Source organism: Leucopleurus acutus (genome assembly GCF_964270905.1).
Source record: "Leucopleurus acutus genome assembly, chromosome: 5".
Lineage (NCBI taxonomy): Eukaryota > Metazoa > Chordata > Mammalia > Artiodactyla > Delphinidae > Leucopleurus > Leucopleurus acutus.
This window is the reverse complement of record NC_139147.1, coordinates 86586799-86605681: the sequence shown is the minus strand read 5'-3', so window position 1 is coordinate 86605681 and position 18883 is coordinate 86586799. Positions and strand designations below refer to the sequence as shown.

Sequence of the window (18883 nt, the reverse complement as noted above, 5' to 3'; positions counted from 1 at the left end):
AATCTAAGAAGTGTGTGTGTGTGTGCATGTATCTTTATAAGCAGTCATGACAAAGTACCTGAGAGTAAGCATACTGACCTATCTATTCCATGCAAGTATTCTACACATCTTTCAACTGGTTTGTTTTTTCAACAATCATGATGGATTTTTTCTTAAATATCCTCATTCTATTTCCAAGTCCTTTTTGTAAACAAACATGGATAAATAGCTGGCTGAGAATAGCAATGCAGGTGGCCACTGTGTATGGTCAAGCACTGCATGCACATCTCTGCAAGTGCCATGTGTATTGTACATGGATTATGATGTAAATGCATCAGTACCACCACCACCACCCTTCCCTGGAGTTGTGCAGTATTCACCCATGGGTCTGTTCAATCTAACCAGCCCAGACTGGAACTAAAACCAATGATCTTTCCTCTTGGAAAAAGTAATTCAAAATGACTGAGCTAATCAATCCTAGACAATGATATATGAGCTGATTTACATTAAAATAATATCCTCAAAACATTTACCAGTAATTAAAAAATGGAGAAGGTGTTAAGAGACACAACTATCTTAAAATGACTTTATATGATAGGTCACAGTTTCCCATCCCTGAATCTTTGTTTAATTGGCAGTTGGTTTTCTGGTAAAGGGTAGAAAATCTGATACACATAATGATCTTAGAGCACACTCAAGTGGATAAATACTAGACTAGCAATGTTTTTCTTAAAGAGATGTCTTGGTCTGTGATAGAAAAAAATGAAAAGAGAAGGTGGTGGAAACAAAGATTACTGAATGAATGAAGATGTACCAGCCCTCATCACAAGGGTTTGTAGTTTAAATTATTTCTTTAATAACGAGGATGGATTTTTGGCTGGTCTAGCCATACTTTCCATTTAGTCTTCTTCACTCTTTCTTGAGTCAATTTAGGGGGACTTTGAATAGAAGTTTGGGATTTTTTGGGGAGAGGGTGTTTAGTTTTGGTTTTTTTTGGGCTGTGCCACAAGGCATGTAGGATCTTAGTTCCCTGACCAGGGATCAAACCCGTGTCCTCTGCACTGGAAGCTCAGAGTCTTACCACTGGACTGCCAGGGAAGTCCCTCGAATAGAACTTTGAATAGAACAAAGCTACCTTATACGGTAACAAAGCTGTAATCTAAACCTCTTGCACCTCATACTTATGAATGAAACCAAGTGGCCTCGTTATAGGAAAAATACCTGAAACGACACACTTAAACAACCAAAATGTCCGTAACTAAAATATCCCTACCTAACTCAATTTCAATCTTGCAGTCTCCAGAAAGCATTTTGCTTTTTCATATCTCTACTCCTCTAATCCTATTGCTCCCTCATCCTGAAGTGCACATACTTGCCTCCTCCTCTTCTCTCTTACCTTCATCAGTTCCCACTACTTCATCTCCCAGAAAAAAAAGGGGGAACTAAGCAGACACATAGCAGGTATCCACAACAATAGTACTTACCACTGTGCCATATTTGTTTCTTCTTATGTCTACTCCTCCATTGAACTGTGTGCCAGCCAAGAACCAGGGTTTTTTTGTTTTGTTTTGTTCTGTTTATCTTTATATCTCCAGGGCCTAGAGAGCATTTGTTAAAAGATGTACATATATGTTTATTTAGAAATGGAATTTGACATCACAGTAAAAATAGGCCCAGGGTGAAGACACCAAAGATATGATTGTCTTGAATGCCCTGCCCTCTCTTACCTCCCATATATTCACTTAATCACTCGTACTGCTTAATGTGGAAAAATTACTTGGAAAATATTTTTTAAATACTTTTAACAGTCAAACCAGTAACCAAAAAACTTAAATCAAGAAGTGAAAATAAAAGTGTCTTCTTTCTATGTCCACCTTGAGAAGCTCCATCTGTGAGACTGGTTTCTCCAAGATAAGAAGCAAAACTAGTTCTTCACTTTCTCTCCTCACTCCCTCCAGTCCTACCTCAAAGATCCCATACCCTGTCCGCTTTAAAGTCAAAGGTACCTATCCCAGCAGAAAATGAATTCAAATACACCTGTAATTGTAAACCAAAATAGTGTGAAGGCATTCACTATACTTTGGCTGGGTGGGGAGACAACGAAAGGCAAACTAATCTCCCCAAATATGCAAAGCTGCAGAAGGTGACAGAATAACTGCTATTTATTTTTGTTCAAGAGGACTAGGCTAAACTACACAACTTAAGTAATACAGACTTTAATATATTGTAATAAAACAAAGCCACATTATTTCAATATTAAAGTTAGACCTTCTATATGATAAAAATATTTCCTCCAGCAACTCTGTCAGTGAAGATCTATTCCGTCGTAGGTTGAAATACAAACTAGCCTTTTGCCAGCTGGTGATATTGAGCATATATATTGAGAGTCTCTGGGCCTGTTTCCTCAATCTCCAAAATGAGAGTACGATGAGGTACAGTGGTTAGGTTCCCAAGTCAGCAAGTAAGGTGGGGGGGGGGGGAAGCCTGTCACAATTACCTCTGAAAAATCACTTTAATTACCCCTAAGTATAGCATATTGACTTTAGTGTACACACTATACAGTAAACCTTATGGGCACTAAATTTTGAGAAACCACTTAAACTGAAGAAATAAAAAAGACTGTATATATGCGTACATGTAGGCATTAAGGCCATTCTGGTTTTAACTCTAAAAGCACTAATAGTGAACAGGGTATGGCTAGAGAACACAGCTCCAGAGTTTAGTAAATGTTAGTGTCCTGCCTTTCTTCTGCCCTTTAGCCTATCAGGAAATCTCCCAGATCAGTTGTTTTAACGTGATTATGCCTGAGGCGCAGGTAGTGACTTATGCAGCGAATACATCGAGGGAAGAAACTTTGTAACCCGTTTGGAGTTCTCCTCCTAACACTCGCACTTTGAAGTGCCTCGCTAAATAAGAGGATGAATTATTATCTACCACAGATTAGAGCTCGGGCCATTTCAATGTACTAATACCTCGGAAATTTTACAAAGCAAACTTGCTACACACATCACTACCTCAAATCCGCAGTCTTCCCTTAGCTCCAGAAAAGCTTGGCCCAATCCTTTCGGCTTCCGTAACCTCGCTCAATTTCGCGAGACTAAGGCTGAGCTCCGCGAGACTAAGGCTGAGCTCCGCGGCACTGCCGCTGGGGGCGGCTCCAGAACACTTCCGGGAGGCTCCTGTGGGGAAGTGTGTGGGTGTCTGCTTCCGGCGGCTTCCTGGCTGCTTCCTCAGTCTCCCGGACCATCGGGCTGAAGTAGTGGGCACGGGACGGGGGGCTGGCAACGCCCGGTCGTTGGGCCCGTCAGTCTCTAGCCATGGACCGGGACCTTATGCGGCAGTCACTGAATTTCCACGGGCCGTCATTGCTCTCCCTGCTCAGGAGCGAACAGCAGGACAATCCGCACTTCCGGAGCCTCCTGGGGTCGGTGGTCGAGCCTGCCCGGGGCCCGCCGCCCCAGCAGCAGTTACAGGGCAGGTAATGGGACGGCGGCGCCGCTGCGAGACGGGGGAGGGGAGGCAGCTGCGGGCTCCACTACCGCAGTTGGGCGGCTGAGTCCTGAAGGAGCAGAGCCGAGGCCGTGAGCCCGTGAGAACTGCGGCGCTAGTTCCGAGGGCAGGATGGAGGAGGGTGCCCACTCCTGGTGTGAGGGCAATGCAGGATGCGGGCTGAACTTTTTAAATCTGGTACTGCACTACCAGAGGCGCGGATTCTTTAGCTAAAATCCCTTGGGCTTGTGTATCTGCCGCGGCTGTCTCTTTTTAAGTTTCCGCGCCCTCCACCTACAGACCGGCGAATGAGGGAATCCTTGGTTAAAACTTTTTTTCGGAGGATGTACGGCCAAGAGCTTAGGACGGACCCGATTGGGCGATGAAAAAGCCCTGAGCAGAAGCTTGGACTTACTAAAAGGTTTTGCAGGTAAACCAGTTTTCATAAATTTTGTTTCTTTTTAAGAAAAGAGAAGAAAGTTGAAAACATTGAAATACAAAAATTCATTTCCAAAAAAGCGGATCTGCTTTTTGCAGTTTCCTGGAAATCAGATGCACCTACAACTTCTGAAGTTAATGAAGACGATGAAGGTGAGTTTAATCTTAAAGTTGTTTGATTGCGGTTTGGTTTAACAGCACTTCAGATGAACACAAAACTATTGTTAGTAATTTTGTTAATTATTTTTTCAGAGCGTTATGCAGTCATGCCACCTTTAGAGCAATTCATGGAGATACCTAGTATGGACCGGAGAGAGCTCTTTTTTCGAGATATTGAGCGTGGTGATATAGTGATTGGAAGAATTAGTTCCATTCGGGAATTTGGGTTTTTCATGGTGTTGATTTGTTTAGGCAGTGGCATTATGAGAGATATATCCCACTTAGAAATCACAGTAAGTTATTCACTTTTCAGTTATTTGATTGTTTCTGTTTTGGATAAAATGTCATCTCAATGCAAAACTTATGTCTTTGCATCCAGTTGTAATTAAGTGTACCCTACAGACATAGTTTTGAGAATTAATTAATTAAATAAATAAGTATTAAGTAAAAAGTATAAATATAAAGCACCTTTTCTTTTTAAAAAATAATCAGCAGTAATAGAGTTACTTACAGTTTCCGGCACCATTTCTAGTTTTGGGGGGTTTTGCTCCCTTTGGGTGGCAGGGGTGGGGTCCTTTTTTAAACACTCAAAGAGATATCAGTGGAGATGGTGAGATTGATTAGTAGACTGGGGTTATTTCTTCTAGTTGAACATGTCTTTAATTATTTAGTATTAGATACTTGTATGTGGATAATTTAGAAACAAATTATTTATTCAATATGCATTTACAATAATTAAATTAAGTGGTTTGTACATTATAAGATGCTTTGCCCTGGGCTTCCCTGGTGGCTCAGTGGTTGATAGTCCGCCTGCCGATGCGGGGGACACGGGTTCGTGCCCCGGTCCGGGAAGATCCCACATGCCGCGGAGCGGCTGGGCCCGCCTGCGCGTCCGGAGCCTGTGCTCCGCAACGGGAGAGGCCACAACAGTGAGAGGCCCGCGTACCGCAAAAAAAAAAAAAAAAAATGCTTTGCCCAAGGTGAATAGACCTAAATTTGAAATAGTATGTCACTTTAATTTAAAAGGTTAGATATTTACTGTGTGTTAAGGCAGGTAGAAAGGGAAGCAAAGCAGAAGGTATCACAAACTGGATAACAGACCTAAACTTTGAAGAATTCACATTTCATTTTCTTTGGAACTCAGAGGCGCGGATTCTTTAGCTAAAATTCCTTGGACTTGTGTATCTGCCGCGGCTGTCCCTTTTTAAGTTTCTGCGCCCTCCACCTACAGACAGGGGAATGAGGGAATCCTTGGTTAAAACTTTCTTTCGGAGGATGTACGGCCAAGAGCTTAGGACAGACCCGATTGGGCAATGAAGCCGGTCTACTTTCTGGACAAGCTTTTAGTTTTATATTTAACAAGCACAAAATAATTTTTTGTTTCATCATCCATACTTATATGTGGTTTCTAAAACTAATTGCAAATTTCATGAGATTTTAGTTTTTGACCTGAACCAGAAAACTTGTTTTATTATGTTTAGGCACAGAAATTATTAAAGTCCTTATTTAAATTTAGACTCTAGGGTGCTAGTTGTTTTCTTAATGTTCCTGTCAGCTATTAGCTGTTTATACTGAACAGCTAGAATAAAAGAAGACACTTCTCACCAAAGAATAGAATGTCTGGTGTTTTACAATACTTCTCATTGCAGGCTCTCTGTCCACTAAGAGACGTGCCTTCTCTCAGTAACCATGGGGATCCTTTATCATATTACCAAACTGGTGACATTGTTCGAGGTAATCAGTTTCATCATATTAATAAAAAAGTAACAGTTGTCATATTTATGTTAGTTTGCATTGCCTTGTTAATCAACTCAATTTTCTTATTTTTTAAGCTGGAATCAAGGATATTGACAGATATCATGAAAAGCTTGCTGTATCTCTATATAGCTCATCTCTTCCACCACACCTATCTGGTATTAAATTAGGTGTAATTAGTTCCGAAGAACTTCCTTTGTACTACAGGTAATTTATCCACATTGTCTCAACAAGTTAATTGGAAAACAATTTCTTTGCTAAAAAATAGCAAATTTTGCCCAACTTCTAACAAAGTAGAATTGTAGTTTCTCTTATTTCAAAATATGCTAATTTTATTTTTATAACCCTTAAATTTCTTCAAACTTGGCAAAAGGAACCAAGTCATTATTGCCACACCTTCATGTACAAAAATGGTTTGAGTATTTAAATCCCATGTGATAATGTTATTTCCTTAATTAAAATGGGACATGCTAATCATGTTAATCATTTTTATATTTTTGTTGTGACTTTTTTTTTTTTTTTTTTTTTTAAGGAGAAGCGTTGAACTAAATAGCAATTCTTCAGACTCCTATGAGAATATCATGCAGAGTTCTTTGGGATTTGTTAATCCAGGAGTAGTTGAATTCCTTTTAGGAAAACTAGGAATAGATGAATCTAATCCACCATCTTTAATGCGAGGCCTGCAAAGGTATAGTAAATCAGTATTATTATATTAAGTGGTGAGGTCAGTGGTGCTGAAGTCAAAAGCTGCATAACTGAAGAAAATACTCAATTATCCTAAGCTTGCTGCCAATGTTTGAATGAACTAGGTGATCCCCTCTTTTTGGAATGGAGTCTTTTATCAGTGATTGATGTGTGCCATGTGACCAGATAGATGCAGAAAAAGATGCAGAAAAAAATAATATTTAACAATAATAGTCATTCCTGAGAGTTCAAGAATTTTGCTTTGTAAATAAAATACAAATTGCTTGCTTGGGATTCAGTTTTTATCTGTCAGGTGGAGAGATATAGTTACCCTAAAAAGTATTTACAGTTTGACTTTTATTTTCTTTAATAGCAAAAATTTCTCTGAAGACGATTTTGCTTCTGCATTAAGAAAGAAGCAGTCTGCATCTTGGGCTTTAAAATGGTATGAAGACTGTCTTTCAACACTTACATTAGTCTAAAAGGTTAGGTTAAGGCAAGCATGCTTATGTCATCTTTAAGACCAAATTTGTTTATAAATGAATTTAAATGATACCTTTTTGACATTAGCTTTTTTAAAGGTGTAAATGGTGTTATGTTGTAAACTTTAAAGATTTAAGTTTTAGCCAATATTTTTAACTTTTTTAAAAAGGAATTAGTATATCGATATCTGGATTTCATAAGTATTTGTTATGAAATTATCCAAAGACAATACTTCTTAGTTATATTGAGAATATCAAAGACTATTAACCAAATTTGATTTGCTTTAAAATTTTATTCGTGCTGACATTTTGTTTGGATATTCTGTGAAATATTTGTTATGTATGCTTTACAAACATCTTTTTAGTGTGAAGATTGGAGTTGATTATTTTAAGGTTGGACGCCATGTGGATGCTATGAATGAATACAATAAGGCTCTGGAAATAGATAAACAAAATGTGGAAGCTTTGGTAGCTCGTGGAGCATTGTAAGTGGATAATGGGTTTTAAGGAATATTTACAAGGTAAATGTGTATAAGATTTATGAATAGCTCACAAAATAAATTCCTCTAATTTTGTCTCCTATCTATAGATATGCAACAAAAGGAAGTCTGAACAAAGCAATAGAAGATTTTGAGCTTGCATTGGAAAACTGTCCAACTCACAGGAATGCAAGAAAATACCTCTGCCAGACCCTTGTAGAAAGAGGAGGGCAGTAAGTGTCAGATTTTGTTAAACAGCAGAGATCTAATATTCAACCAGCTACTATAAAATCTTGAACTTAACATAAGGAAATAGCAATAGGAAATCTCTAACTCAGTTCAGACACTCTTAGTTTCAATTTTGGTTGAAAATGTTTTTTAAATATAGTCCTCTATACATTTTCTAGTTCTTTTTTTCCTTATTACTTAGGTTCTTTAAGATTGGAGATATTTTAGTGTCTTGACTTCACTTTTCTGAATATTTTCATTACACAGAAATATAAATGTAAAGATACAAGAAATTAGGTAAATATTCTTTTCCTGGACATACACTAGAAGTTTTTGTTTAATAGACAGAAATTTCTAATTCATTTCATCATTTTAGTAATTATAATGCCAGAAATATAAGTTGAGAACTCTATAGTTAATTGTGAATTAGATTTCACTGTTGTATTCAGCTTATTGCTCTACTTTGTCCAGTGAAATCCACAAAACTTAGATTAAACGAAGAGCAAAACATTAAGAACAAACCCTATAACCTATCTTACTGTCCTGAGATACTGGCATAATACTTGGCATAGTAGATTTATCATAAATATTTAATGACTAATAGACTAGTCTAATTTATAAAATATTTTGAAGAAACATAATACTTTAAATATAAATAATTTGCTAACAGTCTGCTTTAATAATTAAAGACCAGTTTATGATTAATAGCATTTTTTTTGCTGTTAATTTTTTAAATAGAATCATCTCTTTTCTGTTTCATGAATTTGCCTGATCATTACAGTTTGTATGATCATTCCAGAACTCCATATAAATGAAATTTTGTAATATTTGTTTTTAACTGATAACGAACTTCTAGTTGGATCCAAGTGTTTGGAGCAGCTTTTTACTTTCTCACTAGGTACATAAGCTAATACCTACTTAAATGTGGTTGTCTCATTTTTCACATATTGGTGATTTTTAGCTCAGTGAATGACAACACCATCTATTCCATCATCCAGGCCAAAAATGTTGATCGTCTTTGGTCCCTTACTCCCCTCATCCAGTCTGACACGAGTGATTCCATTGAACCCACTGGTTTTTAAATTTGTTTTATAGTAATTACTTTTTCCTACTTTCCAAAACCTGAAAATATTTTGCAAAACCCTTTCACTGCTGTGTATCTAAACTTTCTAATTCTCATTTTTCACAACATAGACTTGTGAACATCATCTAATAATTATCCTGTCTACAGGCTGGTTGTGATATACACATATGCCTTGGTATTTCCAACTTTAGCAGTGAATTTTCTGGGAAAATTTTTCTGTAGAAAGGAAAATTCTTCATAAATTACTAGGAAAAGCCAGCCTATATAATTCTGTACTAAAGCTCAAGATCATAATAAATTTACAGAGGATATCAGTTGATCATGTGTTTTCACGTATTATACTAAAATGCCAATGCTTGACCTACAGTATGGCTTTAGTTATCAGTAATAGATTCCTATTCGTATTTTTGTTTGTTTAATTAAGATATAATTAACATATAACTTTATATTAGTTTCAGGTTATGTGCATTAATGTGATTAGATATATGTAAATATCATGAAGTATTGACCACAGTAAGTCTGGTTAACTTCCATCATCATACATAGTTAAATTTTTTTTTCTTGTGATGAGAACTTTAAGATGTACTCTCTTTGCAACTTTCAAATATACAATATAGTATTAACTATAATCACCATGATGTACATTACATCCCCAGGACTTTATCTTATAACTGGAAGTTTATAAGATAAACCACCTTCACCTACTTTGCCCCCACCCCCCCACCCCCACGTCTGGCAACCACCAATCTGTTCTCTGTATCTTTGAGTTCAGTTTTTCTGATTTGTTTTATGTGGTTTTATATTGTCTTTTTACCAAAAAAAAAATAGCTGTAAAAGCACAATATTTAAGTATTGTTCAATTTGAAAATAATTTGCTGGGCTTCCCTGGTGGCTCGGTGATTAAGAATCCACCTGCCAATGCAGGGGACATGGGTTCAAGCCCTGGTCCAGGAAGATCCCACATGCCGCGGAGCAACTAAGCCCGTGCGCCACAACTACTGAGCCTGCACTCTAGAGCCTGCGAGCCTAGAGCCCGTGCTCTGCAACAAAGCCACCACGATGAGAAGCCCATGCACTGCAACAAAGAGTAGCCCCTGCTCACCGCAACTAGAGAAAGCCCGACACAGCAATGAAGACCCAACACAGTCAAAAGTAAAATAAATAAATTAATTTATTTAAAAAAAGAAAATAATTTGCTGAACGTGGTTTTTCCCCTAATAAATTCTCTCATATACGCCTCTGCCCTATATGCATATTTGAGGACTTCTAATTTTTACCCAAAAAAAGCTAAATTTTCCTTTCTGATTTAGGTTAGAAGAAGAAGAAAAGTTTTTAAATGCTGAAAGTTACTATAAGAAAGCTTTGGCTTTGGATGAAACTTTTAAAGATGCAGAGGATGCTTTGCAGAAGCTTCATAAATATATGCAGGTGATTCTTTATTTCCTCTTAGAAATATAATGAGATTTGAAATTAATGCCAAAACTTAACTTTTTTCTAGGGAAAACTATTCTAGATCATTTAATTAAGGCATTATGAAAAGTTTTTTAGATAATAGCTTTTCTTAATTGGGTTTGACATTGCTTCATAGTTTTGTTAATACTCAAAAGTAAAAATAGCCCTGTGAGAAGATTCCCATTGCCTAAATTTGGTATGTGGATTTGAGAACTGTCCTTGTAGTGAGCTTTCCTGGTGGTTACAGAATTCAGTATTGTTACTGTAATTGAGCCAATTTTAAAAAACCTTTTTGAGAAATATTTTAAACTGTCTTTTCCTGTAATACTGATGATGATGTTTTCTCATGCATTTTCTTCTGAATTGGACCATTGCTGCTGTGTCTGTGACATCTGGTGCTGCTCATCCCCATCCTCAAACTGGAAAATGATTTCTTATATAATCATGCATCCAACTGGGCTGTGCTATTTTATAAATGGTTTGTATTTGAACATGGTGATTTCCCCCTCAATTCATCTTAATGGAATTTCTTTATTTGAATTTTATTTATAAAATTTGTGTCCTGTTTAAATTTTTAATGTTTTTTAATAATTTTTCATGTATTTTATTTTTTCCCTTTCTTGCACTCTGGGTCATGGGTTTCGATGCAATGGCTTCCCCTTTTTTCATGGAATACCAACTGCAATTGGTCCTCAATACTGTTCTGGCTGTTCCAATGATTAATGCCAAACACGTGTGTGATTAATTTTTATATGTTAAAAATATTTGTTTAATGCTGGATATATGGTGATTTGGGTATACCACATTTGGTTTCTGGTTGGGGGGTTGGTCTTTTGAAAACTGGGTTTTATATGTTCTGCTATTTTTAACGTGTGGTTTTTTCCGATATCTGGGTTGTAAAAGAAATCTTTGGAATTAAGAGAAAAACAAGCTGAAAAGGAAGAAAAGCAGAAAACAAGGAAAATAGAAACAAGTGCAGAAAAGTTACGTAAGCTTTTAAAAGAGGAGAAAAGGTAAACTATGATATTCAGTATTCTTAAACTTAAAGTAAGTACTGAGTTGAACCAAAGTGCCATATGGGAGGTAAAGTAAGTAAAACATAAAAGTGTTTCAAGTTGTAATCAATGATTCTTAGCAAGTATGTATACCATAAATTTTTCTATAAAAGAGATAAAGCAAAGTGGAATGGAAGGCTAGAATTCTGCAAAAAAAAAAGAAAAATTTAATCTTAGAATTAAAATATGTAAGTCATTTTAATTATCTGTATTTTAGGGAGAAATTTTTTTAGAACTAGAGCAGTAATTTTCAACTGGGAGCGGTTTTGTCCCCCAGAGGACATTTTTGGTTGTCATAACTGGTAGAGTACTGTTGGCATCTAGAGGATAGAGGTCAGGGATTCTGCTAAACTTTCTACAATGATGTAGGATTCCCCCACCACCACCCTACCCTCCCAGCAAAGAATTATTTGGCCAAAAATGTTAATAGTACTGAGGTGGAAAAACTATTAACTAGAGGTAGCCAAATATAAAACCTCAATTCTCTCCTTTATGTATTCATATGGTCTTAAATTTTTAAGGTAATATGGGAAATGTCACTGTGTCTTTCAGAAATGATGGATTTGCTTACAGTGACAACTGTCTACACAAGTATTTTTTTCCAAAAGTCATGACATGGTAAAATTGGATCTTGTGGTAGCTAGGATTATTATTATAATTCCTTATCTAAGCCACAACTTTTATGAAAATCTTTAGAATAAAATAGAACTAAAATCTTTATGGATAATTAAACACTTTTATACTCAACGTATCTGATGAGTTAACTACATTTTTTTAGGCTAAAGAAAAAAAGAAGAAAATCAACTTCTTCCTCTTCAAGTGTTTCTTCTGCTGATGAATCAGTTTCTTCTTCTTCATCCTCTTCCTCTTCTGGTCACAAAAGGCATAAGAAACATAAGAGGAATCGCTCAGAGTCTTCTCGAAGTTCCAAAAGGCATTCAGCTAAGGCATCCTCAAATCAGGTAGATCAGAATAAGAAAGATGAGTGCTTCCCAGTTCCAGCCAATACTTCAGCATCTTTTCTTAACCAAAAACAAGAAGTGGAAAAACTACTGGAAAAGCAGGATAGGTTACCATATCAAAAGAAACAGGTAAAAGAAAAAGATAGATGCCCTCTTTCTTCATCTTCAGTTGAAATTCCGGATGATTTTGGAGGTAGGTCGGAAGATCCAAGAGATTTTTATAATAGCTATAAAACTCAGACAGGTAGTAGCAAAACAGAAAAGCCACATAAATCAGAAAGACATTTTTCCAGTAGAAGAGATTCCTCAGATTCCTTCTATAGGAATTCAGAGGACAAGATAAAAATTTATGGTTATAGAAGATTTGAGAAAGATACAGAAGGAAGAAAAGAACATTATAGAAGGTGGGAGCCAGGTTCCATGAGATATTCCACTTCACCAGCAAGCTCAGACTACTCTTGGAAGTCAGTTGAAAAATATAAAAAATACACTTATTCTGGATCACGTGATTTCAGTAGACATGAGCAAAGATATCAATTAAATAAAAATCAAGGAGAATATGAAAGAGAGGGTAATTATGAGGAGGATATTAAAACAGAGGTTCCAAAAGAGGGACTGAGTAGCAAAGAGCATTCAGAAAGTGGAGTTAAAAAAAATTTACCTCAAAATTTACTCAATATATTTAATCAGATAGCTGCATTTGAGAAAGAAAAAGGAAATAAGCCAAAAAATTAATATGCCAAGGGGATCAGCACCATTAACACTAAAGGCTTTTAATAAAAGGTTTTGGTCTTTTAGTAATAACAGTCCAGTGCAGAAATATCTGCTCCTGCAGTTATTTTATTTGTAGAGACTACAGAAATCAAGTGCTTTTTATAGCGATCCTCAAAGTATATTTGTTTCAGTTGTAGGTCCCCTTTTCATAGCTTGATTTTTTTCAGGCTTTTCTTGTGTATGTTTATGTACAGTTATTTCTTACTCTGATGATTTAAACTTCTTCACCTGAAGATAACACTCTCAAAGTATTGTTTCTTCATTGTATTATGGTGTGTGAGAATTTCTTGGGTCCACCTTATCCTGCTGTTTGAGAGAATATTAAATTTGTGCAGTGAACACTTGGATCGTTTTTATCAAAACTTATTTCATTCTCTCCTCTGTTAAATTAAAAGCTCTTGACTTTTGAAACAAATATATTTGAATGTTTCATAAGTACCATTTTATATTCATTTTTAAATATTATGTTTTTTGCATAACTTTTATCTTAAAATGGTAGATTATCTGTCTTGTCTAATTGACCTCTAAACCCTGATTTAATTAAAATGGTTTATGTATCAGCTGTTTAACAGGTATCTTAGGAATAAAGCCATGAAAGTTGACTAGGGGCCCATTTTACTTCTCTTTTTCTCCCCCCTTCTTGCTAGCAATATAGCACTAAGAAATTTCTTTAAATATTGGCAAGACCCTAAGAGACTACATTCCAGGCAAAAATAGATCAGAGTAGGAAAGAGTTCTTTTAGCAAAAACAGCAGTGGCAAGTGAAACACACTATAAATCTGGTCTTCTACTACGGGAAAGGAAGTTAGGAAACTGTCCTAGTATTGCAGCTGTCCAGTTGGGAAGGCACTGGGCCTGTTTCTGAATAGCCTAGAGCTGGCCTGCATTTCTGCTTTTCTTCCTTAACACCTCTCCTCTGATACCTCCTTTCTTAGAGTCTGAATAAATGACTAGGCTGACAGAGCCTGGGCTTAGAATAAATTTCAGCAACTAGAGCTGAAGAAGGAATGGACTTGGATCGTAAGGATCCTCCCCGAATTATTGAAAACAGTATAAATAGGGATAGAGATAGATATAAATAGAAGTCATAGGTGTTTATAATGGGCTTTAGAATCTTTCCAACTCATGATGACACTGGATGGGTGGGTTGGAGGGTAGTGAGTATCCATCTACAAAGGTCTAAGTGACAGAGAATGATAGAGGAAGAAGACAGTCCTGGTTCTGTCTTGGAGTTTCTGCCAACAGTAAAATACCAAAAGTTAGTATAACTGGATGTGTACTATTTGTGACCTTCAGACTTCAGTGATGGGAGCCTAATGAAAAAGCTAAAATTTGTTTTGCAATGGAACAGAAAAAGAAACTCTGGTCAAAAACAATAGGTAATGGCAGTAGAAATCAGTCAGTCCCTTGGGCATTAGTCTTTGCACCAAGAAATTTATCTGAAAAGAGTCCCTAGTTCTTTCTGTGTATTAATAGTTCTGGTATCATCCCTATGTAATCCTACATAGTGGTGTTTTTAGAGTGGAAACTCTTTTGACATACTACGCCTTGACCTTTAGGAATTGCTAGCACACCTTCAGGATTTTACACACACTTTATTTAATAAAATCTCTTTGAGCATCACTATCAACCAGCATTGTCATTTTCCAGAGCGTTTTTATGGCTTAATGTTACATTCAGTTACAAAAAATTAGGTTAGTATCTTATACAACAGCCTGCCTGAATTTAGAAATTCCATCTTCCCCAAAGCTTCTTTCCTGGGATATATTAAGCAGATTATATAAGACAGTTTATAAGGATATATTCAGGAAACCCATCACAGAAAAAAAATATATTATTGGAGATTTACTTGTGAAGAATCCCTAGTGGTATCTTCAGCACTTTTTTTCCTTGAACATTATATGTCTATAGTTTGTACGTACCCAGGCAATATCTTGGTTTGCATAAGTAGATGACTTTCTAACACAGCAGGTGAATGTTAGGATAACTCTAGATTTGGAGATAATAGGGTTGATCCCTTGTTTCACCATTTAACATTATTACACTGAACTTGGAACTATTACTTTATTTAAGAGTTAAATGTAGACTTGCATGCTGGCTTGAGAACCTAACCATTCCACAAATACTGTGCTAGGCTTTGGTTGGTGACTCAATAATAGGTAGAAGTTACTGTGCAATTCCGATGTATCAGGCCCTGTGCACTTTGTATATATTATCTGATTATTTCAATAAACTTTTGATATAGATAACTCTTACTGTCTTTATATTACAAATGAGGAAAAAAGCATAAAGTAACTTTCCCAAGGTCAGAGAACTAGTAAGATACAATTCCTGCCTTCATAGAATACAGTGTTTAATATTTCAACTTCCAAGTAATTTACAAAGTAAAAAAGGGCAGAGAATGAGAACTCTGAACATTTGAAGTGACCATAAGATCAATCAGTTTTTAGATCTTATAAATCTCACTTAGCAGAACAGTGTTTTATGAAACAATATTCAGCTTTTTACCCATCTTATTCATTGGACTTGGCTATGCCTTTTGCTGGCTATTACTAAAAATGATAATAAAATATTCTAGTGATCAGGAGAAACCACTACTGCCTTTCAGAAGGAATTGCAAGTGACAGTTCTAAACAATGACAATTGTCTGTATAACAAATATTTTTTTCCAAGGTTTGAAGGAGACAATACTCATTTAGGTTCATAGATCCTGATAAATTTATTTGAAAACCAGTTTTATAACATCATAGTCATACTTCAGGAGTTCAAACTGTTGGGCACATGTTATGATAAAGTATTGACTGAAATAACATTTTTAATCTGGTAGTCTACCTGCACTGCAAATTTATGGAATTCCTATTGCAAATCTAATTACGCTTAGCTTTCTTTAAATTGTTTATTAAATCAAGGAAATCTTGAAAACACATTCTTGGTTGTATCTTGAGAGCAAAATCTTTAATGTGTTTGACTTCTTTCAAGATCAGAATGGACTACTTCCTAGAAATTTAAGCTGCACTTTTATTGATACAGTGGTTCTCTTTCCTATCAGTTGTTTTCTTGGTGGGGGGAGGGGAGAGGTAATGCCATTTTTTGACTAAAAATTTTTTAATTATACTAAAGGAAGAAGCTAACAGTTTTCTTCCCCCAAAGTCTGGGAAGTATGTTTCTTTTAATAAAACCTAAATTCAGGATCTTCCAGGGTAAAAGAGATATAACAAACAAAATAACAGTGGAAAATATCATAACCCTATGCTTGTATAACACATATCCTTGTTAAGAATCTGTTCTTACTGCTTTCCTTCTATGTGAAAAAAAATAGTAGGCAAAAAGCTAAGAAAATTAAACATTTCTTTGGCTTATCTGGACCCAAATAGCTTGACTTTTTTTTTAACAGTTTTTATATTTTCCACTGGATAAAACTTTTGTCTGGTCATATTGTATTTCTAACACTATTTCAGTAGGCCTGTATATCAGTATAAGGCACCCAAAAGCATAGAGTGGGATATACTATTTTTAAATTATGAGATTTTTGGTTTTGTGTTTACAATTTGTTCAAAAGAGAGATTAAAATGTTTATTTGCTGCTCTTTTTGCTTTTACCATTACTGGAGCCACTGCTAGCACTAGGTGGTCTAGAAGTGCTGCCAGTTAGTGAAGAGGCTGGGAAGTTCAGCTCTAATACTTTAATTGAAGTCTGAGAAGCAGAAGTACTTGTACTCTTAGATGACCTAGAATAAAACCAGAATTACTGTAACTTAATTCAAAATTTTTATTTTAGTAGAGACCCCCTCATTAATGGCAAAAGATGCCATAATCCCACAAGTAATTAAAGAGATCAAAAAAGATATACTATTAATAGTGCTAATAATTTTAAAAGCATCACCATTAGTAATATCAAGAAATTAGTTTAGAAAGGAAAAGCTGATAAAGTTTCAAACCAGTAGAAAAATAGTTCAACAAATATATTGATACATGAAAAATGTTTTCAACTATAACCAATTTAGAGATAAAATCATTAGGTATTAAAAGTTTGCAAAAATCATTAAACAAAAGGTAACAAAAACAGGCATGGGAAGTTGGGTGCTGGCAAGAGTAATTAATATGATAGGTTATATAATTTAAACCAAAAAGAAAGTGAAGGGCCTATTGACAGGATAAAGTGGTGGTAACTATCCATACAACTGTAAATACTAAGATTTTTAAATATATATTTTTATGAAAGTACTGGGATGTTCAAGTGGCTGCTCACCGTGTTTACATAGAAAGTGTTTTTGTTTTGTTTTACTTAAGCACTGTCTTAGGAAATCCTTTCATGACATCTCTTCGCAGAGTAATGAAAAGTAATATGGCTGCTGTGTTGACAAAATGTCTACTTGATGATAGAATTCTGTATAAAACTAAACTGCAGAAGTAAAGAATAATTTCCTTTTTAGCAAAATTAAGCAGCATAAATAAAATTCTGACTCCTGAAGATTTTACAATGGATTTTAATAATAAGTCTGTACAACCAAGTTGCCCTTTTATGGTTTAATAAATTCTCCCCATACTCAGGGATGACCATGCTAAATGTACCCTCCAAAATCTCACCCTGCTTTATCCTACTGAGATAGCTGCTAGTCACAAAGCACTTATGCCAAAATGAAAATAACACCAGAAGTCAGAAGGAAAGAGTCCTGCCCTGCTGGCTGTTTTCTGTATATGTGACACTGACACATGCCATAGCTGTAGCATGTGGAAGTAGCTGAGTTCACTTAGGATGGAAGCTGTGAGAGTTGTAGGTAAGTAAGTAAGGAGACGGTGTTTTCTCCTTCCACTTACCTTGCTGATACCAGTGAAGTCTGGGAAGGAGATCTAGAACTGTGACGACTCCCTTTAGTACTAGCCGTAGGTAGTGCTAAACCACTCTGGAAGGATAGTCAATAGCAGTCAGTACCACTGCATTTTAGAATATTTTTCATTAGACTTCACTTTATGATGAATACCATAAATTTTTTTGTGAAATGTTTAAGAAATACATTTAACTAGAAGATACTCTTATTACCTGTTGAAAGTATGTTTGAAGGATAATACCAATCTCAGCATTTTCTTCTGTGACATCAACTAACATTTCATCAATGATCTTGTGAAGCTGTTTCACTTCACGAAGTTTGATGTCTTGTTCTTCTAGTGTTTCATCTTTCGTGTCTTTCAAAAGACGGATTTCCTTGATGAGTTTTGCACACTGTTGGTCAACAGTAGTCAGTTACTACTTAAACCTGTTTTCTAGAACTTAATATTTTTTAATGGGTGAAGGAGGATTTGGGGTTACCATTTGGAACTCCAAAAAAATATAAATATGACAGGTCAGTTTTTAAAAGTTATCAATACCTGTTTAGTTACTCTCTCTAATTTTGGCTTCTGCTCCTCAGTTTCTTTCCTTAGTTGAAGTGTGTAAGCTTGCTTCTCTGATATTTTTTCTTTGACATTATTTGTTAAATGTTCTATAACTGCTAAAGTATTTTCCATGCTCTGCAGAAAATAAAGGTATTAACATACTTATTGGTTAGGATCAGAAATAACTTCTATAACTTGCCAAGTATTCATTTAATTTCGATTCATTTATTTTTGTGTACAATGTACATTCTGTTGGTAGATAATAAGTATAATGGCTTTATGGATTAAGTTTTATATATAATTACACTGGAAAGTATTTTTATGGTATTTGGGAGAAAAATAAACAATTCAAACAATGACTGTTGAAAGCATACAATTTTCAAAGATTCCTAATTCATATCACCTGTTCCTTCAACTTTATTAGTCAAAAAAAAAATCTAAATGTTTATAGAGCCTGCTTATTACCAAGCACGTTGTTTTCTTATCTTTCA

The 18883-nt window shown here is 35.6% G+C and overlaps 2 protein-coding genes across 3 annotated transcripts in view; one reads left to right on the top strand and one right to left on the bottom strand.

Moving 5' to 3' along the window:
* The first annotated feature begins 3161 nt into the window (after window positions 1-3161).
* Window positions 3162-13371, top strand: TTC14 (tetratricopeptide repeat domain 14). 2 transcript variants are annotated; one of them, XM_082839721.1, is made up of 12 exons: window positions 3162-3457; window positions 3935-4059; window positions 4159-4358; window positions 5715-5799; window positions 5898-6027; window positions 6353-6508; window positions 6878-6949; window positions 7352-7471; window positions 7576-7698; window positions 10088-10205; window positions 11133-11242; window positions 12063-13368. In XM_082839721.1, the coding sequence occupies exons 1-12, from the start codon at window positions 3297-3299 to the stop codon at window positions 12979-12981; spliced, it is 2319 nt and encodes a 772-aa protein (XP_082695847.1). In that variant the 5' UTR covers window positions 3162-3296; the 3' UTR covers window positions 12982-13368. The 2 variants fall into 2 exon arrangements, with proteins under 2 accessions (XP_082695847.1, XP_082695848.1); XM_082839722.1 differs by lacking the exon at window positions 11133-11242 and having other exon boundaries at window positions 12070-13371.
* A 3201-nt stretch (window positions 13372-16572) lies between these two features.
* The window catches only part of CCDC39 (coiled-coil domain 39 molecular ruler complex subunit), a gene marked incomplete at its 5' end in the record, with an annotated part of 45981 nt that continues 43670 nt past the window's right edge, over window positions 16573-18883 (bottom strand). Inside the window, 4 exons of the mRNA XM_082839720.1 lie at window positions 16573-16747; window positions 17838-17923; window positions 18061-18240; window positions 18387-18527. Of these exons, the coding sequence (XP_082695846.1) occupies window positions 16594-16747; window positions 17838-17923; window positions 18061-18240; window positions 18387-18527 (561 nt within the window). The 3' untranslated portion in view covers window positions 16573-16593. The remainder of the gene's footprint in view (window positions 16748-17837; window positions 17924-18060; window positions 18241-18386; window positions 18528-18883) is intronic.

Coding starts and splice junctions, on each gene's coding strand:
- TTC14 (XM_082839721.1), top strand. CDS start 3,297: ATGGACCGGGACCTTATGCGGCAGTCACTGAATTTCCACGGGCCGTCA. Junction 5,800..5,897: donor AACTGGTGACATTGTTCGAG/GTAATCAGTTTC, acceptor TTATTTTTTAAG/CTGGAATCAAGGATATTGAC. Junction 6,950..7,351: donor GCATCTTGGGCTTTAAAATG/GTATGAAGACTG, acceptor ACATCTTTTTAG/TGTGAAGATTGGAGTTGATT.